The 22,971-nt window shown below is 46.8% G+C and overlaps 1 protein-coding gene across 1 annotated transcript; it reads right to left on the reverse strand.

Moving 5' to 3' along the window:
- Positions 1 to 243: 243 nt before the first annotated feature.
- On the reverse strand, positions 244 to 3,117 carry Psmb4 (proteasome 20S subunit beta 4). Its single transcript, XM_052729952.1, has 7 exons — positions 2,943 to 3,117; positions 2,614 to 2,820; positions 2,288 to 2,434; positions 1,591 to 1,672; positions 903 to 1,019; positions 540 to 628; positions 244 to 357 (listed from the first exon to the last, which is right to left on the reverse strand). Exons 1-7 carry the CDS (start codon positions 3,080 to 3,082, stop codon positions 345 to 347), a joined length of 795 nt encoding a protein of 264 aa, XP_052585912.1. The 5' UTR covers positions 3,083 to 3,117; the 3' UTR covers positions 244 to 344.
- Between the last annotated feature and the right edge of the window lie 19,854 nt (positions 3,118 to 22,971).

Genomic DNA, 22,971 nt, shown 5'->3' on the forward strand with positions numbered 1-22,971 from the left:
GATGACTGAGGAAGACTTCGGACATCAACCTCTGAGCATGCACACAGGAGCTAAACGAATCTCTGACCAGGAAAGGGAACAGAGCAGCAGTTGAGCTCTTGGTGTGACCTTCTTAGAATAAAAACCGCCACCAGGTATTGTAGCACAAGCTTTTAACTCCAGCATTTGGGAGGCAGTCAGACAGATTTCTGAGTTCTAGGCCAGCCTGGGCTACATAGTGAGATCCCATTAAACAACTCAGCAAACACTTCAAAGACTCATTTATTTTACAAAAGTCTACCTTTCAGCCAACTAATTCAAATATAGAAGGGTACAGCTTCAGCTCCAGACAGTTCATCTGTATTTCATTCAAAGCCACTAAAAAGAAAGAAAATATTTTAGGGGAAAAAATGAAGCACAAAAGCATCAGCCTCTGAAGGAGCTCTCCCCCGAAGAACCACCACCTGGGGAATTAGCACTCCAGAAGGGCCCAGCTTTGTGTAAGTCAAAGGCTTTCCAACTCTCCCACACATTGTTTTCCTACTGTAACTTTAAATTACCTGATCATGTGGGCAATATCCCAGTTGGTCTCTGCTGAGAGTGGTCCTTCTATTTCAACACCTTTTTCAGTTACAGTGGCAATTTGAAACTGAAAGAAAACAAAACTTGCAATGAAAATACCCAGTCTGGACAAAGGTCAATCAAGAGGGTCACCCCTTATTTGAAAATAGAAGCAACAGAATTTGTGGTTTTTAAGACAGGGCCTCACTATGTAGCTCTGTCTGTCCTGGAACCCACTCTGTAGACCAAGATGGTCTCAAACTCACAGAGTTCGGCCTGCCTCTGCCTCCTGAATGCTGGGATTAAAGGTGTGAGATAGTATGCCTGGCCCCAGAATTTGTACTTTTCTGCCCACTTCTCACCCGGTTATATGAACGTGCATCTCGGTAGTAGAGCACTCGCATACAGCGTTCTACAAGCTCTCGGGCCTCAGTCTGACTCAGCACTGGTTGTTTCTCGAGAACTTCTCGAAGTAGAGGCTAAAAAGGTGGGCAAAACGTGGGAGAAATTAGACACTGGCCTAACAGTAGGCAACCTGCTCCAACCCATGTAAACAATCACCAAAGTGAATGACAGACGTCTACCCACTGTCTCAACAGAATTAAGTGCTGGCTTTGTTTCATTTGTCATTTACTTATTTTGTATATACATATGCATGTGGAAGTCAGAAAATAGTTTGCAGGAGTTGTTTCCATGATGGGGGTCCTGGGCTGACGGTCAGCAAGTGCCTTTTCCCATGAGCCATTTTTCCTTGTTTTTCAGATGGAGTCTTGCTATGTAGGCCAAAGCTGGTCTGAAATTCATAGGCCTCCTGGCCTCGGCCTTCTGTGCACTAGGATTACAGATGTGTACCACCATGCCCAGCTAAGATCCTCTTAGCGGGGAAGTCCTAGGGCTTCTACCCTGCAACAAGGCTGTCATTCCCATTCACCACATCTTGTCACTGGATGGTCATGTAAACACATTCTTCTCAGACAGAGAAAACCAGATGCCCAACATTAGGATCCCAGCCTGTCTCATCTTTTCCCTGTTGCCAGGCCCACTACTTACCTGAGCCAAGTACGCGCCATAACCAGTGGCTAGCGAAGGGGCTTCGTAAGCTACACCCAGCATGTCCACATAACCAAGGAAGCTAGGGACAAAAGTCAAAGAACTCATTTAATCTTACATTTCTCGGCCAAAGAATGGGACCATGAGGTCTGAATTAAAAGATGGGAATTCCCTGGGAATAAAGAGTCTGGGGTGGGGGAATGAGCATGGCTCAGTGGGTAAAGACACATTGCCACCATGCCTAATAACCCAAGTTCGATTCCCTAGAACACACATGGTAGAAGAGACTCCTTTTACACACACACACACACACACACACACACACACACACACTGTAGCACAAAAGCACCCATACAAAAATAAGTGTAAAAAACATTCTTTTAAAAGACTGAAGAAAGCCGGTGTGTGTGTGTGTGTGTGTGTGTGTGTGTGTGTGTGTGTGTCTCTCTCTCTCTCTCTCTCTCTCTCTCTCTCTCTCTCTCTCTCTCTCTCTCTCTCTCTCTCGCACGCCTTTAATTCCAGTGCTCTGAAGTTAGAGGCAAGCAGATCTCTGTGAGTTTGAGGCCAGCCTGATCTACAGAACAAGTTCCAGGACAGCCAGAGCTGTTACATGGAGCAACCTGTCTCGAAAAAAAAAAAAAAAAAAAAAGTCACTCAGTAGGTGCTAGGTCAGGTAGTCAAGGAAATTATCAAATACCTTTCTCCATCAGCATAGCCTCCAATGACCATGGTGTTCCACAGAGGATTCATTTTGGAGCGGCGGCTGTACATGGCCCTTGTCAACCATGAATGAATAGCTCTAGGGCTATAGCTGTGTCCATCTCCCAACAGCTCTTCATCAATCCTTAAAATCAATTGGTTGAGAAAGTAATGGTAACGGAGGTGAAGTTACCCACCCACCCTTGATCTACATCCAGTTTTACATGCCCCCAGTGGCAAAAGGCATTCAAAACACATTTATATGTTTGACTCTCAACAATTCCCCGAAGCCTCAAGTCTCTGCTCCGCTTGGAGGCGACTTACACCATCTGGCCGAGAACTTGCTTCAGATACTGGAAATCAGCGTAGTCTCCCGAAGCACCCAGCATAGTGCTGTCGTTGACTCGCATAATGCGAGAGATATTGCGGAAACGAGCCAGGGAGCCGTAGGAGCCCAGCATGTCTGCAGCAATAACCACTCCGCCGTCGAACTTCACGCCGAGTACCGACGTCCCAGTCACCATGGGGTTTCTGAAGAATGAAAAAGGTCCCTGAGCGCAGCGGCCGGGGCTCCGGGTGCTGCCGCCCGCGCGCCGCGGATCCCCAAGTCCCGGCCTGCCGCCCATTCCTGGCGCGGATAAAGCGCAACTCACTGGGTCCGGGTGATCGGACCCTCGCAGAGCGCGGACGCCGGATCCATGAGGGCGCAGGGAGTGGACGGGACCCGGTAAAACTGCCCCGGAGCAGGACCCCCGGCCCAGTGGCCAGCCCGTGACTCCCAAAACGCTTCCATCTTAGTCACCGCAGCCGAAGAAATGAAAGCGCTTGCGTCACCGGAAACGGAAGTAGTCCTTTGTTGTTACACTTCTCTTCTTCCTGCCAGCCGCTTGCAGGTACAATGACTGCCAGGTTCCGTGTTGATGAGGTCGTCTAAAGAGTTCTGGTCCAGAGTAACTACTGAGACTGACAGAAATGCACAACGTCTCATCCCTGTGTCCCACTGTAGTAGGGGTGACTAGATCTGAGCATTCTGACAATTTAGGAGGAGCAGGCTGTGTGGGACAAGCACCGGGAGCGGTTGTCATGTCCTCTTCGGACCAGTATCCAAAACTTGGCTTGTAGAATCCTTGAACCCAAGCTCTCTTACAGCTTTACTTCTCAAAGCAGGCCCATGTAGCAGGCGTTATTCAAACCATTTTATAAATAAAATACAATGCTTGAGATACAGTGATTTACCCCATTACAGTCGGTAAAAGTAGAAAAAAAATACAATCTCAGCACCCACGTGATGGCACAAAACCATCTGTAACTCCAGATCCAAATGATCCAATATTCTCTTCTGAGCTCGAAGGCACCAGGCACTTATGTCGTGCACGAGATGAGAGAGAGAGAGAGAGAGAGAGAGAGAGAGGGAGGGAGGGAGGGAGGGAGGGAGGGAGGGAGGGAGAGAGAGAGAGAGAGAGAGAGAGAGAGAGAGAGAGAGAGAGAGAGAGAGAGAGAGAGAGAGAGAGAGAGATTGTCTGGAACAGAGGATTGCCTCCAGTACGGGACCATTCTGGACTACATTCTGAATCGAGGCTAACCTGAGCAACTGAGAGACCCTGTACTAAAAAGGGGGTGGGGGTAAAAGTACACTACTGCATCCATTTTTTTTTCTTTAAATTTTTTTTAGTCGGGAGGTGTTAGGATCAAATGTAAGCTCTCAGCTACTGCTCCAGTGCCATGCCTGTTGGCCTGCTGCCATGCTCCCCAACATGATGGTCATAGACTCTAAAAATCTGCCAGGGGGTAGTGTCACATGCCTTTAATCCCAGCACTGGGGAGCCAGAGGCAGGTAGATCTTTATGAGTTTGAGGCCAACCTGGTTTACAAAGCGAGTCCCAGGACAGCCAGGCTACACAGAGAAACCCTGTCTCATAAAACAAAAACAAAACAAACAAACAAACAACAACAGCAACAAAAATCTGGAACTGTGAGCCCCAGTGAACATTTTCTCTTATAAGTTGCCTTGACCATGTGTCTCTTCACAGCAAAAGAAAAGTAACTTGGCAGGAGGATCTCTGTGAGTTTGATGCCAGTCTGGTAGAAGGTAGAAGTAGAACTGAAGTTACAGATGGTTGTGAGCCACCACATGGGTGCTGGAGATTCAACCTGGGGCTTCATGAATGCTAGACAAGCACGCTACCAACTGAACTATATTCCCAGCCCCTCAAACTCCTTTTTATTTTATTTTTAGTACCTTAGCTTTCCTTATGACTTTTTCATACAATCTCTAGTTTTGACTGACCCTCCCCTAATTGTCTCCCCATCTCCCTGCACACCTTAAACCTTTACACCCCAGAATTTCCTTTTCCACTTTCATATATGCTTCCCTCAATGCTTACCTATTTTATATTCGTTTCAAATTTTTTATTTACTTAATGTACACTCATGCTGTGTGTGTACCATCGGGATAGAAGGGGGAACTCCTGGCACAGCAAATGTGGAGGTCAAAGGACAACTCTGTGGTATCCATTCTCTCTTTCTACCATGTGTGTTCTAGAAACTGAACTCAGGTCATCAAGCTTGTGTGGCAAGTCCTTTACCTTCTGAGCCATCTCACTGGCCCTGTATTCTTATGTGCTACCTCCAGTACAAAGGAGCCATGCCTAAGATGATTTGACTTGCAATATTTCAACTTCATAATGGGGCAAAATTAACTTTGAACTTTGAATTTTTATATTATTCCAGAATAGGATACTCTTGTGATGCTGGACAGTGGTGGTGAGCCACTCTCCTAGTCAGCCTCCCTGCCAATACCCTGCAGCAAACACCCCCAAACTGTGAGGCTCAGTAGGTTGTGTATTAAATGCACTTCCGACCTCTAATGGTTTCTCTTATGCTGTGTATGTTTGGATGTGTCCATTATAAATCAAGGAGCATCCAGGGCTGTGTCGGACATGGCTTGGCATTTCTTGTTTGTTTTAATTTTTCATTTTGATCCTGTTTCTCTTTTACTTTGCAAGTCTTGTGGCTTGCTATTGTTTGCCATAAATTATGAATGGCGTAGAAGGGTCCGGGTTATGTTCTTCCACTAGAGATAGGGATTCGAGCTGTGAGGACTGCTCTGAGTGACCAGTGTTGCATGAATCTTAAAGAGTCTTATTAATAAAAACAAACCCAGAGCCAGTTATTGGGGTGAATGCTGGAAGGTCAGAGAAGCAGAACAAGCCACAGCTACCTCACCTTGTCAATTCCTCAGCTGATCCTGTTTCCTCAGACTGGATGGCTCTCAGCTGAACTGTGCTGCTCAAAAGCCTAAAAGCTTAACCAGCTCTAGTTCCTCATCCTCACGCCTTATATAACTTTCTGCTTCCTGCCATCACTTTCTGGGATTAAAGGCTCTTGTTACCACACCTGGCTGTTTCCAGTGTGACCTTGAACTCACAGAGATCCAGACCGATCTGTGCCTCTGGAATGCTAGGATTAAAGGCGTGTGGTGTCACCATTTTCTGACCTCTATATCTAGTGGCTGTTCTGTTCTCTGACCCCAGATAAGTTTATTAAGGTGCACAATATTTTGAGGAACACAATACCACCACAGACCAGTTCACTCTTCTTTATCCCTATTCTTCAGGCATGTTTCTCACAACTTTTGACTGAAAACCAAACAGGCCCCCATCTTCCTGAACTGAGGAGGTGGTGCTGGTTCTTCAGGCACCTGCTCCTCCACCCAGCCTTGAGATCCGGCTGAGGAGGAACCACTGGAATTGCTGATAGCCTGCCTCAATGGGTCTCCGTTTCCTAACCAACAGCTCCAACCTGCTGGAGCTTCCAAATGCCTGCTGGAAGCTGTGAGTGCCACTCTGCAGCCTCCTGCACATTCCCAGTGTTCACCAACATTCTGGGCAAAACTAGCCCTTTAGTCTAATCCTTGTACAACCAGGAAAACCTTTGGTGATTTTTTTTCTCCAACCAGAGACATTCTGCCTCAGTTAAGTCTGATCTGCAGCCTATCCTTAGCACATCCCAGAATAGATGGACTCTTCTGGAATTTTAGCTCCTCTATCTAGCCCTCATTTCTTCCACAGCCTTTTGTGTGCTAGGATTACAGACAAGTTGCCACATTGTTTCAGGATATTTGATCACACTGTGAACCCTGAGATTTTGTTAATTAAGTAAAATCAACCTGGGGTAAAGAGGTGAGCCAGCAACTAGTTGACAGGAAGTAGCCATAGGGAGTAAGAGGGAGTCGGGGAAACAGACAGAGAGATATAAGAATGTAGTAGGGAGGGAATTTCAGTTTGGCAGGCCTTCTTTGTTTGGGGATGGCGGAAGAGAAGCTCTCTTTTCTAGGATGTCGGCTGAGGAGGAACATCAGCTGGTTGCTCCTGAGCCTCTCTGAGCTAGCAGGTTTTCACCCCAGCATCTGTCCTGAGTCTTTATTGGTAAAATCATAAGATTGAGATTGAGTTTAAAAACAATACCACATGGCATTTACATGTGTTCTGGGAATCCAAACTGGTTCTCAGATTTTCACAAGTGCTTTGACCTACTCAGCCATCTCCCCTGTCCTCAAAAACGTGAGCTTTGTACTTTATCCATCTGCTTTTTTAAAAAAATAACAGGTGGGTTGACAGACGATGATTTCCTATAGCATATCTAGTGTGCCAATTTCCTGTGAAATGTATTCTTTGAGTTACACTCTTGCAAGGCCAGTTTCCTTTTCAAGATCTGGAGAATTCATTCCTTTAAGAAGAACATTCTAGACAGGGTCTCCAGTAGCTCAGGCTGGCCATGATTGAACTAGAATGAGCTATGTAGCAAGCGTGACCTTGAACTCCTGATCCTCATGCCTCTACAGAATTGTATGCATGTGGTACAACACAGGCTATACCTTGCTTATTGAAGCTTTTAGTGGGTGCTAGCTTTATCTAGTGCAGCTAGTAGCTACCATGTTCAACTTTCTTCTCCTCTGTGACAGGCCCCCATGCCTTTCTCTCATAAGGACACTTCTGATTGCAGTTAAAGCCACCCAAATAATCAGAACAATAGCCTCATGTAAAATACTGCATTCAGTCACATCTACAAAATCCTCTCCCAGTTGGGTATAGTGGTTCATGCCTGTCATCCCAGCACTGGGGAGGCTGGTGGGGTGCCAGAGCTTCAGGCCAACCTAGGTTACACACTGAGTTCCAGGCCAGTTTAGGTTGCAAAGTAAAACCTTATCTAAAAAAAGGAAAAAAAAAAAAGTAAATGCATAGGTTTCAGGCTTGAAAAGCTGTTAGCAACTGCCCCATCTGGAGTCAGGCATCCAGGATTGTGGATTAAAAACAAAAACAAAAAAGTCAACCTTTGACATGGAAAATAAAACACACGCAGAAAATTGCCCCAAACGAATCATTGACTGAATCGTTTTAAGGCAATTGATCTTCAGTGTGTGTGCGTGTGTGTGTGTGTGTGTGTGTGTGCGCGCGCGCGTGTGTGTTCATGCATGTGTGGATGTCTACGCAAATAAAAGCTAGAGGAGTCTTCAATGTGATTCCTCAAGCACTGTCCACTTGGTTTTTGGTTTTTTTTTGAGACAGGGTTTCCCTAGGTAGACCCGGCTGGCCTCGACCTCACAGACATCTGCCTGCTTCTGCCTCCCAGCTGCTGGGATTAAAGGAGTGCATGACCACACTAGCTTTGTTTTTTGTTTTAATATTTTATTTATTTTTGTGTTATATGTTGAGTGTTTGTCTGAATGTATGTCTGTGCACCACGTGTGTGCACTGCCCAAGGAGGCCAGAGCAAGTGTCAGATCTCCAGGAAACTGGTGCCACAGGTGGTTGTGAGCCGCCATGTGTGTGGCACCATTCTGGTTCTTCTGAAGGCCAGTGATCTTGTTTGTTTGTTTGTTTTTCAAGACAGGGTTTCTCTGTGTAGTTTTGGTGCGTGTCCTGGATCTCGCTCTGCAGACCAGGCTGGCCTCAGACTCACAGAGATCCACCTGGCTCTGCCTCACGAGTGCTGGGATTAAAGGCGTGCGCCACCACTGCATGGCAAAGCAGGTGCTCTTAACCACTGAGCCATACTCCAGCCCTGTCTCTCTTTGACACAGGGTCTCCTACAGTTCTAGCAGGCCTGCAACTGATCTTCCTGCTTCACTTCCCAAGTGCTGTGATTGCTAGTGTGCACCACACCTGGTTCATACAGCACGCGAGGTTCATAGCCCAGGCCAGGGACCTGTCCAATGAGCTACTTCCCCAACCCTCAATAACGCTGTGTGGGAGTTCCTCTTCATCGCCTCTGTTGTGAGATATTTGTACACTGTGTGAAGATGTGTTGCTGTGATTGGTGTAATACAGAGCTGAATGGTCGATAGCTAGGCAGGAGAGGCTAGGCGGGATTTCTGGGGAGAGAGAGGAAGAGGAGGAGGAGTCTAGGCACACGGGGTTTGCCATGAAAGGAAGGGAGAACAGGATGTGCAGTACGGAGATGAGGTAACAAGCCACATGGCAAAACGTAGATTAAAAATATGGGTTAATTAAGTTATAAGAGCTGGCTGAAAACAAGCCAAACTTTCATAATTAATAATCAATATCCATGCCATTATTTGTCGACTGGCTGTCTAACGAGAAAGTGCTATGACAGTCTTCAGTTGCTTATTTCTTTTGAAAGAAAGCTGCTTTCCCAAGCTTTTAGAAAGCGATGGCTCAAGATAGGTTTCTAGCGTTTCAGTGACCACTGCCCTTGTCTCTCTGTAATATTTCAAAACTCATAACCAGTTCCTCACCAGTTCATCTCTGTCGGGTTCCCTCCTACTCAGATACCTTCACTTGGCTCTGCTATCCTTGTTCTGGGGTTTCTTCTTGCTTGGGGGCTCTGCCTCAGACAGGAACACCAGTCAGCCTAAGAGTTCCTGGACCGAGGGCTGGAGAGGGCTCAGTAAGCAAAGGTGCCTGTCCAGCAAACCTGCCAGTGTGTGATGGATCCCCAGCTTAGGTACAAGGCCGGATGCAGTGGTGTGCGTCCGGATTCCAGTGTGTGATGGATCCCCAGCCTAGGTAAAAGGCCGGATGCAGTGGTGTGCGTCCGGATTCCAGTGTGTGATGGATCCCCAGCTTAGGTACAAGGCCAGATGCAGTGGTGTGCACCCGGATTCCAGTGTGTGATGGATCCCCAACTTAGGTACAAGGCCGGATGCAGTGGTGTGTGCCCGGATTCCAGTGTGTGATGGATCCCCAGCTTAGGTACAAGGCCGGATGTTGTGGTGTGCGCCAGGATTCCAGTGTGTGATGGATCCTCAGCTTAGGTACAAGGCCAGATGCAGTGGTGTGCGCCAGGATTCCAGTGTGCCTGTGTTGGGGTGGGAGGGGAAGGCAGGAGGGGCAAAGGTAACTGACAACAGGTAACAACACAGGTCTCGGGATTAACTGGCCACGACGGCTCATGACTATAATCCCAGATCTTGAGGGGCTGAGGCAGCAGGATTGCTGTGAGTTGGGGCCACAGTGAGTTACATAGTGAGTCTGAGGCTAGCCTGGGGTCAAGATAAAAAGAATGCATGGGACCTAGACAAGATGATATCTTGTCACGTTAATTTTGAAGTTTATTTTTAATGTGTGTGTGTGTGTGTGTGTGTGTGTGTGTGTGTGTGTGTGTGTGTGTGTGTGTGCCCACAGAGGTGGTCTTGGAGCTGAGTTACACCTGTCTGTGAGCTGCCTGATGTGCTGCTGGGATCCAAACTTTGGGCCTCTGACACAGCTCTTAGTGAGTGTGCCATCTCTCCAGCCTTTTTTAGAAAATGCTGTTTATGAGATTTGATTCTGCTACCCTAGCTCTGTTTTCATGATGAAGTCTGACGCAATGTTTAGAAATCTGTGCCGGGAGCTGGAGAGAGAGTGCGCAGCTCTTGCAGAGGACCCAGGTTCAGTTCCCAGCTCCCAGATGGCGGCTGCTGTTCCTGTACCTCCACCTCCAGAGGATTTCACACCCTCCTCTGGCCTCCAAAGGCACCTGCACTCATGTGCATACCCACACACAAGCACACACACAGACACAGAAATGAATATAAAATAAATCTCCTTAAAAATCTCTGTCCAGCAGGCAGGGAGTCTCAGCAGGTCAGAGTACTGATGACCTGAGTTTGGTTCCTGGACCCCACAAGGTGGCAGAAGAGTCCTAAGACTTGTCCTCAGACCTCCACAGGCGCGCACGCGCGTGTGTGTACACACACACACACACACACGAACACACGTGTGATAAATAAGTAAATAACCCAGGCAGTCATCATTATCCCAGAAACCTGTAATTTATCTTTACAGTTTACAAATACATAATTACGTATGCCAAAGAAAATAAATTCACCCATTTGTGAACATTATTGTGGGTAAATTTCATATGAACAAAATTAATTTAAATTTTTATTTTTTCTATCTATCTATCTATCTATCTATCTATCTATCTATCTATCTATCTGTCTATCTATCTATTTTTCAAGACAGGGTTTCTCTGTGTAGCCCTGGCTGTCCTGGAACTTGCTCTGTAGACCAGGCTGGCCTCAAAGTCAAGTGTTGGGATTAAAGGCGTGTGCCACCAGCACCCGGCTTAATTTAAATTTTAAACTTTTTATTACTTGATCTATTTTGTGTGGTGTTCTGGGGGAAGGATTGCGCACGTGACACCCTGTGGAGGCCTGCAGACAAACTTCAGGAGTCCGTTCTCTCCTTCTACCATGTGGGTCCCAGGAACCAAACTCAGGCAGCCAGGCTCAGTAGCAGACATCTTTTTTCGCTGAGCCATTTCACTGACTCCAAAATTAATTAAAATGTTTAAAAGCAAAACATAACCTCTAGCCCAATATCCAGCGACAACTTGTCTTTTGTTTTTTTTTTTTGTTTGTTTGTTTGCTTTTGACACATCCTCACTAAGAGCCCCGACTAAGCCTGGAACTCACTGCGTGGCCTGGGTTGGCCTTAACCTTGCAGCAATCCTCCTGCAGGGGCTGCGAGGACGGGTGTGTGTGTAGCACACCACCCGCTTCGTTCAAGGTGTTTAAAACCATCTTTTCCCTTTATTAGTGCTGTTTATGTCTCCATATTTCCTTATTCTAGTGAAGTGTTTTTACTTCGAAGATACAAGCCAGGCCCTACAAATGAGTTTTCAGAACGAAAGCCATTAGTGCCACAGCGAGGTGAACAGTAGCAGTCACAACTCGGCGTGAGACCTTCCACCCTCCCACTCAGTGCCAGACACAGGAAAGGTACTCTTTTTACAAAAATAGCGCTTTATACATATTCCTCAGTAGACACATTTCAGGGAATGTCTCCATATCAATTATTTTTAATCGTTCCATCATACTCCGTAGAATGAATACGTGTTGAGTGACTTTCCTTTTAAAAGTTGTCTCACCTAGCCAGAGCATTTAGGCAAGAAGAAGAAGAAGAAGAAGCAAGGACACCCAAAGCAGAAATGTTTTCTATAGCCAACTATGTCAGTGCACCCCCGTAATCCCAGCATTTGAGAGGTGGGGGCAGGAGGACCAGCCATTGGAGGCTAGCCTCAGCCACATAGTAAGTTTTAGGCCAGCCTGGGCTACACAAGATAGTGTCAGAAAACAAAGATGTTTTCAAATAACTTAATGGACCGGAGAGATGGCTCAGTGGTTAAGAGCACTGTGCTGCTCTTCCAGAGGACCTGAGTTCAGTTCCCAGCACCCACATGGTGGCTCACAACCATCTGTAATAAAATAACTTAATACCTAAGATAGAAAATCAGTCTAGCTGCCTATTGATGCAAAAAATAATGAAAGATAAATATATTGTTATTATTATATTGTAAACCATTACTCAATCATTTTAAAATAAAGTTCTGTCATTTGCTACAACATGGATGAGCCTAGAGAAGTCACAGAGAAAGAAAACTATGTTGTTAAGTGAACTAAGCCAGACACAAAAGACAGATATCCCATGTCCTCACTCCTGTATAGAAGCTAAAACGTTGATGTCATAGAAATAGAGAAGTTACCGGAAGCTGGGACGTGGGTGACAGGGAAGTGTTGGTTAATGGATACAGAATTCAAGCTGCTTGGTGGTCCTGCACTATAGAGATAAATTCCATAGCATTCATGGTTCTGTAGTGATGCTTCCCCAGTCCTCGGAGGCTAGGTTCCAGAACATACAGTTTGCTGTCTTTCTCTTTGTAGTGCTGCTGTGATTTGCCTTTTGTGGCTGTTTCTGTCCCATTGACAGCCAAAGCTAACTGTAATGCCAACCAAACACCAGGGATTCCTAGAACTCCCTCATCCAAGCAGACCACCCTGGATTCCCGAGTCACATTCATTCCTTCTTGTGACTGGCCCCTGAGAGCCTCTCCCTTCTTTGAATTTGCCCATTTAGGTGTCTCATTTATTTATTTATTTTTAAAGATTTATTTTTTTATTATGTATACAGCATTCTGTCTGCATGTACACCTGCACGCCAGAAGAGGGCACCAGATCTCATTGTAGATGGTTGTGAGCCACCATGTGGTTGCTGGGAATTGAACTCAGGACCTCTGACAGAACACTCAGTGCTCTTAACCGCTGAGCCATCTCTCCAGCCCCTAGGTGTCTCATTTAAATGGAACCATGTCATATTTGTCCTTTTTTACACTTTTTAATTGTTTGTGTGTGTGTGTGTGTGTGTGTGTGTGCGTGTGTGTGTGTGTGTGTGTGTGTGTGTGTGTGTGTGTGCATGTTGGGGGCAGAGAAGAAAGGAAAGGGAGGAATGGGAAGGAAAACAATGTAAAAGAGGCTAGCAAGTATAAATATCAAATAAAAATATTAAGAAGGAGCGACAGCGGGGGGGGGGGGGGGGGGGGGGGGGGGGGGGGGGGGGGGGGGGGGGGCCTGGTGAGATAGCTCTGCAGGTGAGGACGCTGCTGCCAGGGCTTAATGGCTTGAGTTCAAGCCCCGGAACCCACCTGGTGAAGGAGAGCACCAACTTTCATATGGTTGTAATCTCCACACGTGCACCATGACACAAGTGTACACACATAGATGTGTGCACAAACACAGTAAATGAATAAATGTAACAATATTAAAAAGAGTGACAATGAGTCACATGAGTGAAGGGTCCCAATTATTGCTTGGAGCTTCCTTTTGTGGCATTCAAGAAAATGAAGAATTTGGTTGCTAGGGAGCATAGCACAGGTGATTACTTGATTATTTATTTTCTTAGATTCATTTATTTCATGAGTATTTTGCCTGCATGTATGTATGTGCACCACATGCATGCCTGGAGCCCTTGGAGGTCAGAAGATATCAGACCCCCTGGAACTGGAGTTATATAGAGGGTCATGAGTTACCACAAAGGTGCTGGGAACTGAACCTGGGTCCTCTTTCAAGCCCCAGACACAGATGTTTTGATTGGCAGGCATGCATACTATGCATGATGCATTTGAATTTTAATAATATGCACACCCAATTATGCATAAGGATAAGCTAGTAAACAAAGATTTTTTTCCCTAGGAGTTCATTCAGAGGACAGTTGGCTTTACTGTCCATGTACTCTGTGGTGGTTTGAATGAGAAATGTCCCCCTCGTGTATTTGAACACTTGGTTCCAAGTTCCTGGCACTGTTTGGGGAGGTACTGGAACCTTCAGGAGGTGCAGCCTTGCTGGAAGAAGTACATCATTTGGGGAAGGCATTGAGAGTTTTGGCTCCATTCCACTTCCAGCTCCCCCTTCCTCCGCTTTCTGCAGGTGGTTGAAGATGTGATCTCTCCGCTTCTTGATCCCAAGTCTGCTGCTGCGCCGCTTGTGCCGTTATGGACTCTCTCTAGAACCACAATGGAAAATAAACTTCCTTCCATAAGTCGCTTTAGGGCATGGTGTTTTATCAGCAACAAAAGGGAGCTAACATATACCCTAAACCAGTCTGGGCCCAATTCCCACCCTTATACTCACACATAACTACAGTACAGTTAAATAGACTCTGGGAAGGAGAACTTGGCCCCTTGTTCAGATGTGTGTGTGTGTGTGTGTGTGTGTGTGTGTGTGTGTGTGTGCGCGCGCGCGTGCATGCAGCTCAATGTAGGAGAGGGCCCCAGGTTGCTAACAGGTTGGTTGTTCGTTGCATTGTTTCGAGAGGGTGTGTGTGCACAGTACATACAGGTAAGGTTCCTAGGTTTCCCGTGTATTGTTGGCCCAAGCCACAAGGAGCCTCAGGCTGCCACGTTATTCCTATACTTACCTGCTCCACCAGGTGGCGCTCGCCTGTGATCTCAGCACTCAGGAGGTAGAAGCATGATAATCAGAAACTCAAAGCCAGCTCCCGTTACTAGTGAACTTGCTCAGCCGTAGCTACATGAAACCCTATCTTAAAAATCAAACAAACGGAGGAGGAGGAGGAGGAGTGGGAGGGGGAAGGGGAGGGGGAGGAGGAGGAGGAAAAGAAGACTATGACCACAAAACACAAGGGTGGATATGGTGGCACTTGCCTTCAATCCCAGAATTTCGAGAGAGAAAGGAAGGCAGATCTCTGGTCTGCTTAGAGTTTTCCAGGTCACTCAGAGATACACTGTTGCATGAATCCTAATTGGTCTTATAATAAAAACCCAGAGCCAGGTATTGCGGTAAATGCTGGAAGATCAGAGGAAACAAGCCACAGCCACTTCTCACCTCGCCAACTCCTCAGCAATCCTGTCTCCACGAATCCTCAGACTGAATGCTCCTGAGTCCTCAGCCGAAAGGACCCGAGTTCTTGTCTCCTCACGCCTTATATGCCTTTCTCCGCCCAGCCATTTCACTTCCTATTTCAACCTTCCTAGCGCTGGGATTAATGGCATGTGTGCTTCCCAAATACTGGAAGCAAAGGCATGAGATCGCAAATGCTGGGATTAAAGATGTGTGTCACCACTGCCTGGGTCTGTTTCTTTTAGACTGGATTAATCTCTTACGGCAGGAACTGGAAAAGACTGGGGTCATTTCTATTGAGATTGGTTAATTCTCCAAGCATCTTACAACTAAGCCATTGGCCAGCCCACATGTGCTGTGCCTGTCCCCTGGCCCAACCAGGGGGATCGATCATGCACTGTTCACATGCTCCTTGCTTAACTAAGGGACTGGGTGGGTGGTTGAAGCCTCACTCTGTCCATCTCTGACTTCTGCTTTTGTTAGCATCCTGGCCATTAGCTGACGGGTGTGGCTACTGACCTCATGCGTGCTGCTGACCTTGCTAGCTAGTTTCTCTATCATTTTGACACAGGTGGAGTCACTGAGACAAAGAAACCTCAACGGAGAAAATGCCCCCCACCCCAGATTGGCCTGTGGGCACGGCTATGGTGCATCTTCTGGACAGATGGTTGACGAGGGAGGGCCCAGCTCACTGTGGGTGGTACTGCTCCTGAGCTGGTGGTCCTGGGTGCTATAAGAAAGCAGGCTGAGCAAGTTTGAGGAGCAAGCCAGTAAGCAGCACTCCTCCATGGCCTCCGCATCAGTTCCTGCCTCTAGGTTCCTGCCCTGTTTACATTCCTGCTCATACTTTGCTTAGCAGTGAAGTGTGGCCTGGACGTGTAAACTCAACTAAATCCTTTCATCCCTAAGCTCCTTTTGGTCATGGTCTTTTATCACGGCAATAGAAACCCTAAGGCACTAGTCTCAGGCCTTGGCAGGGGCTGGGCTATTAATTAGACCTCATTCTCTTTGTTCACACATTTACATGCCACTAAAGAGGCAGCTGCAGTTTTCTGTGGGTCCCCATATCTAGCTTCCTGTCTAGCAGGCCCTGTAATGGTTAGTTTCGATTGTCAACTTGACATATTCTTGGGAAGGGTCTCAGTGTGGGTCTGTCTGGAACTGTTGGCCTGTGGATATGACTAGGAGAGATTCTCCTTAGTTAACAGAGGTGGGAAAACCCACTCTGAACGTGGGTGGTACTATGGAGAGTTGATAAAGTCCTGAGTGGGTGTGTATTGTTGACTCAAACATGGACATGTCAAGGAGCCCAATCCTGCAAACACAGAGGAACGGCAAGGCTTTATTCACCCAGGTCAAGCTCAGGGAAATGGCAAAGCCCTTCTCTGCTCCGAGTGTGGACGTTGTCACTCAGTGCAGAAAGTGTCAGCCACAGCTTCCTCCTCTTGGATGCCATCTCATTAAGCTGTATATGACAAATCCACCTCACTCAACTGTACTAATCCTGGGACCCTGACTAGGTGCAGAGAGGGAGTGAAGAAAGGAAAGACACACACAGAAAAGCTGAGATCAGGGTGTGTGTGTGTGTGTGTGTGTGTGTGTGTGTGTGTGTGTGTGTGTACTCCAATGCAACAATCTGGAACTGCAACCATGTTTATTAAAAACAGCATGGGGGGCAGGGGTTGGCTAGCTCCGGCAGGAGGTCTCTGTAGGTGAGCAGTCCCAGGCTGAGACCATCCAGAAAGGCCACTACAGTGCAGTTTTTGCACACACTGTTCAGTCCTGGAACTTGGACCCCCCACAAACACACACCACCACCACCACATAGACGGCATTGCCGTCTGTCTGAGGCTCACCAGGGGAAGGCTTTGCCACTCCCATGGGGCTGAAGCTTTGGAGTCTTTGGCACGGTCACACCTGTGTCAGCAATACATGTTCACTCAGGACTCCATTTACCCAGAGATCCCTACACAGCTGTGCTGACAAGTTTTATGTCAACTTGGCCCAAGCTATCATTACTTGAAAGGAGGGAACCTCACCTGAGAAAATGCTTCCATAAGCTGTAGGGCATTTTCTTAATTAGTGATGGATGTGGAAGGGCCTAGCCCATTGTGGGTGGTGCTATCCCTGGGCTGGTGGTCCAGGGTTCTCTAAGAAAGCAGGCTGAACAAGCCATGGGGATCAAGGTAGTACTCCAGGGCCTCTGTATCAGCTCCCACCTCAGGTTCCCGCCCTCCTGAGTTCCTGTCCTGACTTCCTTCAGTGGTGGACTACAGTGTGGAAGTGTAAGTCAGATAAACCCTTTCCTCCCCAGCTTGCTCTTGGTTTCATCACAGCACTAGAAGCCCTAATGTGGACAACAGCTCTCTGAGGTAAACGTACTGAGGTTCCAGACTGCTGCTGTGTCTCCATCAGAGCTCAGGGCCCACCCTGTCCCAGCTTTTCTGCATTCATGTGAAGGCAGGCACTATTTCTTTGGCTTGGGTCTTGGGACTGTGTAAGAGTGGAGCAGGGGAGCCGAACACTCCACACACACACACACACACACACACACACACACACACACACACACTCCCGTCTGCTCCTGATGGTGTGATGTGACCAGCTGTCTCAACTCTCGGCCGCCTTGACTTCCTCGCGGACTGGAGCTAAAGTAGACCCTTCACACCTAAGTCGCTTTTTGTCCATGTCTTTTATCACGGCAGCAGAAAGGAGGCCAGGGCAGGCTGTCTGGAGGGGGCTGACCCTGGGACAGGGGGAAGCCTGCTGGAAGCTGTCCTTACCACAGTCCAGACGCTTAGACAGCAGCGTTAGGGGCAAGTCCCGGTGACAGGACAGCAGCACTTTGTGTAAGTTCAAGGAAGGACTCACGGGAACCCTTATCCAGCCTTGTATATCAGCTTGGTTATCACACACTCCGCTGCGGCCCTTTCAATTTTCACCCCCGGTGTTCATGATTTTACCACTTTCCCCTTACCAATTTTTATAATGTCTGCTCTCAATACACGAATATCCTTAGGAGCCCATAAAGCCCCTGGTGTTTGGGGAGGGGGTCTGATTTTTGAGGCAGATTCTCACTAGGTCTCATTGTGTAGCCCAAGCTGGCCTTGAACTCATGGTGATCCTCCTGCCTCAGTGCTGGGAATAACAAAAGTGAAACACCACACCTAGCTTCAAAATCATGCGTTATTTTTAAATTAATTTATGTATGTGTGTGTCTGGGTGTTTGCACACGTGCATTTAGATAACCCCAGGATGGAAGAGGGGAACAGAGAGCTAGAGTTACAGGTGACTGTGAGCTGACCAATGCGAGTTCTGGGGTTCGAATTCTGGGCCTCTGGGAAAGCCACAATCATGTTTAACTGCCCCCAAAGCCATGTCAGAATCGAGTTTTAATAGGTGCAGGCTTTAGAAGCCTTCGGTCTGCCTGAAACATTTTTTTCTGGGGCACTGCCTCGGAATTTCAAGCCCCATCCTGCAAACTGTCTTTGTTCTGAACTGAGTCTTAATTCTGTCACCCTTTGCCATCTGCGGAGAGGGACGATGGCTTTGACGGAGACAGTCAGAGGATGTGTGCCCCTGAGACCTCAGGGAAGACGCTAACTTCACTTGAAGAAGGTCCAAAGGCGACAGCTGCTGCTAGCCACTGCTGTGAGGGAGGGAGAGCCGCAAAGACGGGGTCTCCCGGCTGGGGACATGCAGAGTGGAGCAAGACAGAGCTGATTACAGCAGCAGATTCTGAAGAGAAGCCCATGGGTGGAGCAACCGCTTGCCAGGTGTTCAGGAAGGAACCGCTCAGGGGAATGTCGTCTGCCAGGGCCGGGAAGACAGGGCAGCCTCGTCTCTAGCCTGGGAGGAGGAAGGACAGTGCTTCCAGAGCTGATGGGTTTTTGTTTGTTTGTTTGTTTTGTTTTTTTGGTTTTTCGAGACAGGGTTTCTCTGTGTAGTTTTGCGCCTTTCCTGGAACTCACTCTGTAGACCAGGCTGGCCTCGAACTCACAGAGATCCGCCTGCCTCTGCCTCCCAAGTGCTGGGATTAAAGGCGTGCGCCACCACTGCCCGGCAGAACTGATGTTTTTGTGTTGCGATTTTCTGTGCATGGGGTTGGAGAGATGATCAGTGGTTAAGAGCACTGGCTGCTCTTCCAGAGGACCTGGGTTTGATTCTCAGCTTCTGCATGGCAGCTCACAACTGTCTGTAACTCCAGTTCCAGGGGCTCCAACACCCTTTTCTGGCCCCATGTGGTACACAGGCATACATGCAGGCAAGACACCCATATCCATAAAATTAAATAAATCTTTAAAAAATTTCTACCCAGGAATATAAGTAATTTCTGTTTTGTTTGATTGATTGATTGATGATTGATTGATTTTGGTTTTTGAGACAGGGTCTCACTATGTAGCCCTGGCTGTCATGGAACTCACTATGTAGACCAGGCTGGCCTCTGCTTCTCAAGTGCTGGGATTGAAGGTGTGCACCAGCACCATACCCACCTCATTTCTGTTTATTTGCTTATTTATTTGTTACAGTGCTGAGGATTGATGCAGGGCCTAAGACATGCTAGGCAAGCACCCTATTATTCAACTATATACCCCAGTCCACATAAGTAACTTTTTTTTTTTTTGTTTTTTCGAGACAGAGTTTCTCTGTAGCTTTGGAGCCTGTCCTGGACTAGCTCTGTAGACCAGGCTGGCCTCAAACTCACAGAGATCAGCCTGCCTCTACCTCCCAAGTGCTGGGATTACAGGCGTGCGCCACCACCGCCCAGCAAGTAACTTATTTTTAAAAAACATTTAATTCATTATCATTAGTGTGTGTGTATTTGTTTGTGCGTGCATGTGTGTGTGCATGCATACGAGCACGCACACACGCACATATGAATGCACACATGCCATGAGAGGTCAGAGGACAATTTTGTGGAGTTGGTTTTCTGATTCCGTCTTCATGTGGTGTGCTAGCTAGCTAGTTTTATGTCAATTTGACATAAGCTAGAGTCATCAGAGATACCTCTTGCCTCAATAGGCTGTCCGCAAGTCTGTGGGGCATTTTCTTAATTAGTGATTGATGGGGAGGGCCCAGCCCACTGTGGGTGGCTCCATCCCTGGGCTGGTGGTCCTGGGTTCTATAAGAAAGCACGCTGAGCAAGCCATGAGGAGCAAGCCAGTAAGCAGCACCCCTCCATGGCCTCTGCATCAGCTCCTGCCTCCAGGTTCCTGTCCCGTTTGAGTTCCTGCCCTGACTTCCTTGAGTGACAGATTATGATGTGGAAGTGTAAGCCAAATAAACCCTTTCCTCCTCAACATGCTTTTGGTCATGGTGTTTTGTCACAGCAATAGAAACCTGACTAAGACACATGAGTTTTGGGGACTGAACTTGGTCTTCAGGCTTGTGATGGAAATCGAAGTACTTTTAACCACAGAACCATCTCACCAGTCCCCATGTGTGAGTCATGTCATTTCTTTTTTCTTTTTTTTGGTTCATGACAGGGTTTCTCTGTGTAGCCCTGGCTGTCCTGGAACTCTCTTTGTAAAGCAGACTGGTCTCGACTTCTCAGAGACCTGCCTGCCTCTGCCTCCTGAGTGCTGGGATTAAAGGTATGTGCCACCATGCCCAGCTCTCTCTCTCTCTCTCTCTCTCTCTCTCTCTCTCTCTCTCTCTCTCTCTCTCTCTCTCTCTCTTTCTCTCTCTCTTAAACTTGAAAAACTACTTGAATTTATTTATAATGCTTTTTAAAACACTATTTTACTAATTCCCTGAGAATTTCTTACAATGTACTTTGAACACATTCACACACACACCCCCCCCCAAACTCCTTCCTGTCCTCCATGCTTTTCCTTCCTGTCCCTTCCCACCCAAGTTTCAGACTTCTTTTCCTTTCCTTTTCCCATCAATCCCAGTTTGTGTTGTTCACCTAGTCCTTGGAGAGGGGCCTGCTCTGGCACGTGGTCAACTTACTAGGGGTCATATCATCAAAGAGACTGACTCTCCCTCCAACAGCAGCATCAAACGCCAATAGCTCCGCAGCTAGAGGTGATGTTTCATGTCTGCCTTTCCCTCTGTGCTGGGATTTTGTCTGGCTGGAGCTTGTGTGGGTCTTATGAATGCTGTCACAATCTCTGTGAGTTCATACATACAATCGCCCTGCGATGTCTGGAAAATGCTGTTTCTATGATGTGATTGATCACCTCTGGCTCTTACAATCTTTCATCCTTCTCTTCCTCCAAAGTCCCTGAGCCTTGGGGAGGAAGGGTGTGATATGCATGTCCCATTTAGAGCTGATCACTCCAGTCTCTTATTCTCTACCAGTTAATGGAGGGTGGGGAATCTCTGTGTTTATTAAACATAGTACCTACTTGTCAGGAGCAATTGTCATGAGCTATTGTGGACCATGATGAAATTACAGTTTATAGCAATTGGTAATTCAGATGCCAACCCACCAGATGAATGGTTCTCTGATGGAGGAACCCCATCGGGCCAGGTCTGCAGGGCCATGGGCTCTCAAAAACTGGTTGTTTACATCTGTGATTTCACTTGTACAAGAACAGCTATGATATCCCCCTATTACCATGCATTTTCATGTAATGTGTACATTATAATCTCGTGATTACCTCTTAATCTTATGGGTACACATATTTGTGGATGGTAACTGTAAAATTTTAATGAATAGAAACATACTAAAATATGCTTCATGACAAGATCTATTATTTCATGTGACTGTTAGACACTTAGAGGTCTGTTTTTCATCCTTGGCTTACTGACAGGGCAAACTGGCCAAACAAAGTGTCCTTGGGATAGATTACGGGCAGAACTTTCACAGATTTTATTCATGAGTGAAGTTACAGATGTTTGGACTTATTGGATCAAAGCCCTTCAGAAGATTTATGGTGAGCTAGAGCAGGTGTTTGTCCGTGTTATAGCTCAGTCCTTCAAGAGAGCAATAGCACCTATGTTGCCCTAAGCTTCCTCCACCTGCACCTCCCCACTCTGATTCAAAAAGCAATTAACACTTTTCATATACTTCTACACCCATTTTTAATGCAAGATTTTAGGCTCAGTAGACCAACTGTTTATATTATTAATCACATAAAATAGCACACGAATTCTTTGCCTCTTCCTTAGATCTCTCATTGGTTTAGTTTCTTGCCTTGTACCCTTGTAGCTATCCCTTTAAGAGACGAGCCAAAACTTTTACAACCTGCAGCTGTGGTCAGTCACCAATTAAGCTGACCAAGTCTTTGCCAAGTGTGACTCTTATCGTATCTACAAAGAATGCTTGTCCCTGAGAGTTTGCCTTGTAGTTTTTTGTTTTGTTTTGTTTTGTCTTTTTATTGCTAACAAGTTGTTAATGAATGGATTTATAGATGCTTGGGAATTTGTAACAGGGAGAAGAAACTAAGAGAAACAAAGAGCAGAAAAATAAAGACACAGAATGAAGAGCATTTGCCCATGTGTGTGAAATTATTATAGGAATCTTTTCCATCTTCACTCCTGGGAAGCATTCTCTGAAGTTACCTTGGGGAGTGGCTCTGAGGATTGGACCCCCAGGATGCTAAACATACTTTACTCACAGAACATGGAGAAATCAAGTGGTTACTGACCTGGAAGCTTCACCTGGAAAGCTTTTATGGTGTTGGAAGGTGCTATACATGTTGCCAGAGAACAGTAATCATTACATTGTCCAGATGTGAACCTTGCACATTATAACTGGCCTGACAATATACGCCCACTGGTGCTATAGTGGCACAGATGTTATGGGAGTAATCCATCACTTTCCAATCGTCTCTAAGCTCTGATCCATAAGATAGAACCCATACCTGGCCCTGTTAAAGGAGCCAAGAACTCGAGGCTAGATCAGTCATAGGCTCTAGGAGAAATAACTGCAGGATGAGTTCAGGGACCCACTGGACCTACTGATAGTTGGAATTCAGCCAAAGCTCCATGAGTCACCTGACCTCTGTAAGCCCCTCCTGTTGTTTCTATTTAAGTTGTTCTATTTACCAATAAAGACGTGGGAGTCAGATGTTGGGGTGATAACCTGCTAG

Source organism: Peromyscus californicus, unplaced genomic scaffold, assembly GCF_007827085.1.
Source record: "Peromyscus californicus insignis strain IS unplaced genomic scaffold, ASM782708v3 Scaffold_9__1_contigs__length_137607984, whole genome shotgun sequence".
In the NCBI taxonomy this organism is placed as follows: Eukaryota; Metazoa; Chordata; class Mammalia; order Rodentia; family Cricetidae; genus Peromyscus; species Peromyscus californicus.

What these genes read in the sequence shown, in the direction of transcription:
- Psmb4 (XM_052729952.1), bottom strand. Translation starts at nt 3,082, where the DNA reads ATGGAAGCGTTTTGGGAGTCACGGGCTGGCCACTGGGCCGGGGGTCCT. An exon ending in CAAGTTCTCGGCCAGATGGT is followed by an intron (nt 2,435 to 2,613) that starts GTAAGTCGCCTC and finishes ATTGATTTTAAG; the next exon opens with GATTGATGAAGAGCTGTTGG. An exon ending in ATGCACGTTCATATAACCGG is followed by an intron (nt 629 to 902) that starts GTGAGAAGTGGG and finishes GTTTTCTTTCAG; the next exon opens with TTTCAAATTGCCACTGTAAC.